The sequence below is a fragment of the Dreissena polymorpha genome, chromosome 6 (assembly GCF_020536995.1).
Source record: "Dreissena polymorpha isolate Duluth1 chromosome 6, UMN_Dpol_1.0, whole genome shotgun sequence".
Lineage (NCBI taxonomy): Eukaryota > Metazoa > Mollusca > Bivalvia > Myida > Dreissenidae > Dreissena > Dreissena polymorpha.
This window is the reverse complement of record NC_068360.1, coordinates 50,452,454-50,457,585: the sequence shown is the minus strand read 5'-3', so window position 1 is coordinate 50,457,585 and position 5,132 is coordinate 50,452,454. Positions and strand designations below refer to the sequence as shown.

General features: G+C 34.2%; 1 protein-coding gene across 3 annotated transcripts in view; it reads left to right on the top strand.

Annotated features, from left to right (window-relative positions):
* Nucleotides 1-1,364: 1,364 nt before the first annotated feature.
* LOC127835066 (caspase-7-like) overlaps nucleotides 1,365-5,132 on the top strand; it is a 13,312-nt gene continuing 9,544 nt past the window's right edge. For 2 of the 3 annotated variants that reach the window (XM_052361307.1, XM_052361306.1), the window contains exon 1: nucleotides 1,365-1,405. In XM_052361307.1, coding sequence (XP_052217267.1) covers nucleotides 1,369-1,405 — 37 coding nt within the window. In that variant the 5' untranslated portion in view covers nucleotides 1,365-1,368. The remainder of the gene's footprint in view (nucleotides 1,406-5,132) is intronic. The other variant, XM_052361308.1, reaches the window with a different exon arrangement.

Sequence of the window (5,132 nt, the reverse complement as noted above, 5' to 3'; positions counted from 1 at the left end):
TACTACTACTACTACATACTAACTATATACTACTACTACTACTATACTACTACTACTACTACTACTACTATACTATACTACTATACTACTACTTTACTGCTTGTTGCTAGTGCTACTACTGCTGCTGCTCCTACTGCTACTACTTATTCTTCTTCTACTACTACCAATAATACTACTACTTCTACTACTACTTCTACTACTACATTAACTAGACTTCTATAACTACTGTACTACTACGACGTCTACTGCTTGACTATTATACTACGACGTTTATACTTACTAACTTACATACAACTCGGAATTCATACTACACCAATAAATCACTACTACTGCTGCTGCTTCTACTTATACTTTTAATGCTGCTTATATTAATACTTTTAATACTTAAACTACTACTACAACTTCGACAACGAAGACGAGTTATACTACGAATACTACAACTACTCAAATACTACGTCTACTACCGAGTGGTTTTATGAAGCCCTTTTAACTGCAATTTAGATTCATTTGTCTCATACACTTTTGTTCACAAGGGAAGAAAACAGGTATATAGTTTTGAGGTGTAAAATATGAATTCTTTCCCTTATGTTTATCGTTAAATTTAAAAGTTAAATGGTCTTGATAAAAACAGTCTGAACATGGATTTAAACGTGTCAGGTTCCGTTTTAGCGAATATACGGAGTGCTAGGTTATGATAATAATTTATTTATGGAAATCACTTTTGCCGATGATTTTTCTTCCTTAAATGGCAGTTAAACAGAAATTTCTTTACCATTACGTAACTTACGGTTCCGGAAAAAAAACTAAAAACAAACTTGAAGACATCGTTACCATTTTGTAAACGTTGAATAGTATAGTAATGGTTAAATCCAAAGTAATAAATAGGATCTCTTAACTTACTCGGTCAGATGTATAAGTATATTTGCTCACAATTTCCATAAGTGTTATACTTCAAGCATTATTTCGAACTTGTTTACAGTATCTTGTTTATCATGATCTATAAAATACACATTCCATTATAATAAACCGGCCAGAGAAACTTTAAATAAAATTAAAAATTCAGAATTAATTATATTTACAGTAGATGAAATGTTTGAAACATGTCATTTATTTAAACAAAACAAATGTGTACAATAACAATCGAAATGTTTTAATGAACGTACATAAAAATAAATATCACCAAATAAACCAATACCAATAACTGGGTAATAATAAGCTGGTTACCAGACTGACTACAAGAGCTGTTTCGATATGCTACGTGTGCTCGTTTGCAATTGGACAAACTGTTATGGATTGGGCGGGGATTTGTAAAATATAACCTACAAGTCGGTTGAAAATTTCACATTAGGTTTTCGAAGTGTTTATGAAATGGCGGAGTATATGTCTGGATCAGATGGGCAAACAGGTTGTTACAATATGTTGTTGTTGATTGTTGTTGATTATAATTGTTGTTACTTTATGTATGAATTTTTGTTTTTTTTATTATTTGTCGTTGTCAAAAACCCGTAAACTGTCTTCTGAAGTGTTTCGGTTTCATTCGATGTTTCATATGATAATAGCACTCAATTTGAGCTAACTTTTCGCGAGAGATAATACAATTTTCAGCAATATTGGCAACTATCTTAGCACCCGTCTCAAATGGCAGCCGTCGAAATTCTATATTAAATATCAGCGATGTTTTCTTTTCATGATCTTCTCCTTTTGACACGGTCATTAGCATCACGACATTAGATTATTAAATTCAAGGTCCTAAATTTTTTATCTAATAGGTTGTGTTCTAATGAACAAGAAAGTATTTATAAAGTTAAAATATGTTTAACAGGTACAGTTATTATTCTTTTGGTTAATATCACTTTAAACATGTATGCAGGGTATAACCCGTATGTTGAAATTTAAATAACTATCTTATTCTACTTATATGTTCACACAAATTAAATTGGTAAAACAAATATCAATATAAATTGACATGATAATCCATGATAATTAATTTGAACTCGACAATGCCTTTGCATACAAATGTTCCATACAGCTAAAGATAACAATACAAATGCATCCGTGTATCATCACATCACACGACAAGTGAATACAAGATGTATTGATGGCTCTTTTTTTCACTTGTTCGTCGCATATTAACCGCATGAAATGTGCTTTATTAATTACACGTGTATTCAAACCACACGTAAATGTTCGTAAATAAAATATATACTACAGTTTGTCACATCATTTTTGTACTCGCATTGCTTATTATGAGTTAATTTTTCACCGTCGAAATATATCGTATTCAAATATTTGAATAACACGCTGATTTTTTCGACACATTCAAATACACTTTAAGAGCCGCGTCATGCGTAAACCGGTCTTATGGCTGTTGGCAAGCGTAGCTAAAGCCCTGTCCGCGCAGTTGCGAAGTCTGGTCCGTCTTTTAAAAACCACGCCAGGTTTCGTGGTCTCATTAAGTATTGCCTGACCTACTGCAAGATGCTTCGCTTCCGCATATGGTATAATACGCATTTTTAGCATGCCGCGGGTCTATAATAATATCTGTGTTTCTTGTAAATGGAACATCTTATCACAATACTTTTCGATAGAAATTTGAAGTCAAACTGTGTTATTTATAGAAATTGGCAAATTTTGTTTAAATGTTGAACACATAATTACAGTTTGAACATTTACGTAAAATAAAACGGTTATAAATAAAGAACATAAAAGACAATATCGGGCATCATCCTCATAACTTTTAAGGTCGCCGTGGCGTAGTGGATATGGTGTCCGCCTAGCGATCGGGAGGTCACGGATTCGATCCCCACTGTGGGAGCGTTCTGTAGATGCCCCCCATAGACACAAAGGAAAGGGACTCGAGAACGTTTCATATAAGCCTTAAGCTTGTTATGCAATCTAGCTTTAATAAATAGGTTAAACAAAAACTGTATACAATAGTTACTTATAAAACGTTAAAAGCACGTGGTGAGCAGTTGAATCCTTAGGCGATTAAGTTGTGAAAAACAAACTTCAAATAATCCATGCGGTAGCAATTTAATTGCAATACGTGTATATTTCGCTTTTCTATAGCTATGCGTTAATATTTGCTGATTAAAATCATTTGGTAAGCATAATAAAAGCCATGTTTTTATTAGAGTGCAAAATAGTTACTGTCATCTGTCAAGCTTCTCGCAAGAACATCGGTCTTGTTGCAACAGACCAGATGCTGTGACTAAATTTGGATGTGCAATTCAGTACATCAGTATTGTATGGTTAAAACTTTAAATCGGAATAAATGCACACGATGAAAAACTATTGGTGACGGGTCCGTATCTAATTGTCGAACCAATTATTGAAAGAGGTGTGAAAAAAAATTCCCAGATGGAATGAGTCAGTTAGGTTACTTGCAGGACATGGATTTGTCGCTAGGCAGTTTTGCTGGTGAAAATTTAGACAGAAGTTGTATCCTTATTTTATAATTAAATGCTTATTGACAACGTCCTTAAAATATCTGAATAAATATTTATAACACTATTATGTTGCTTTTATTCATTCTCATCATAATTCCTAGAACTAATGCATAAATAATGCCAAATCATGTAAAACACAACATCCCTTCGTCAGGCATTCGTACATCAGGCCCGCAAGTAGTGGGTTGAATGTTATTTCTAACTTGGCAAGTAAAAGTAGTCAAATGCTGTTAAAGTTTGTTCCTACTTATTGAAAAACTAATTTTTAGAAAAACAAAATATATTTCTTTAAGCTTCCCTTTGCTATTATTAGTTATGTTAAATTATCACAAGGCTAGATAATACGGCAGTCGCATGTGTATAGTTTAGCACAGGCGCTTTCTCAATAAGTTGGCACTTTAATATTTCTTCTGCAGTGTTGTCAATTTAGATGATAAACGTATTACGCAATTTTCCTGTACAGCAACAGTTTCCTATTTTTCACTGAATAGAAATTTATAAAACGAATGCATAACATTCGCGTGCTGGTTGCGTTCTTTTCGTAGGATTGTTAAATGTTACCCATGAACGATGTTTCAAGTGTATGAATAGGGCTGGGTATGCAACCATTTACCCGACTTTATTGTTTATTTAGATGAAATTAAACGTTTTATATGACGGTACTACTAGGTTATATCCACATTACAACATAGAATCGTGAACAAAGCAAAAACAGATATGAAATCAAAGCGTAACGGTTCTAACACATTAATTAATGTTAATCAATTTATTAAAACGCATAGCCTTCAAGAATAGCGTAAAGCTGATAGAATAATCGCAATGCTTCATAGGGATGGACAGGAATTCGAAAACCAGGTTGGGTCGCCGTAGTGTAATGGATATGGTGTCCGCCTAGCAATCGCGAGGTCACGGGTTCGATCCCCATCGTGGGAGCGTCCACCAATGAATTCCAATCTTCCGAAGTGTACCGTACTAGCTTCTGTTCTCTGGTTGGCCGAGCTCTTTTAATAAATAAAAATCTCTTAATGCCAGCCATACTGTCCGTCCAATTATATCTAAAGAGTGGTTGTAGTAAACTCAGCCTACTGTTCTCTGTTCCGTTATCTGCCCATAAAATTTGCGCAAGTTTTAAATGTTTTCAATAGTCTAGGTAGTATTTTGCGACAATTGCTGGATTGTTATTGCTAGATGCTACTTCAAACCACGTTATCGACTTTAACCGTCGATGCATCTATGAATACAGAAGCCAAACGGCTTTAGCTAATCATATCCGTCAACATGCAACAAATAATTAGGGCCCTTGACCGTATATCTCATTCGTTGTAAGCTATGAGCTTTTCGTTCTTCCGTGGCCTGTCGGCTTAGATGCTCCATTATTTGCATGATTTCATTCTTTTGACGGACAGTACATTATCCTTTGTTAGTCTTTTCCACATGGTCCTATAACCTATAAACCCTTTACTAACCTTCATCTCCTGTTTTACTATACTTATTGCATCGTTCACCGACGAGTAATGAAGATTTAAACATCGTAAGATACGCTTTAAAGGACAAACGCTTATTTTAATGTTGTGGTGTCCATGTATTTTAGTCCTTCCATAAAGTATATTTTAATAAGTACATTTCTGGTGAGACGATTTCCAGAATGTGGAATAGTTAATGGAACAACGCCCTCTACGTATA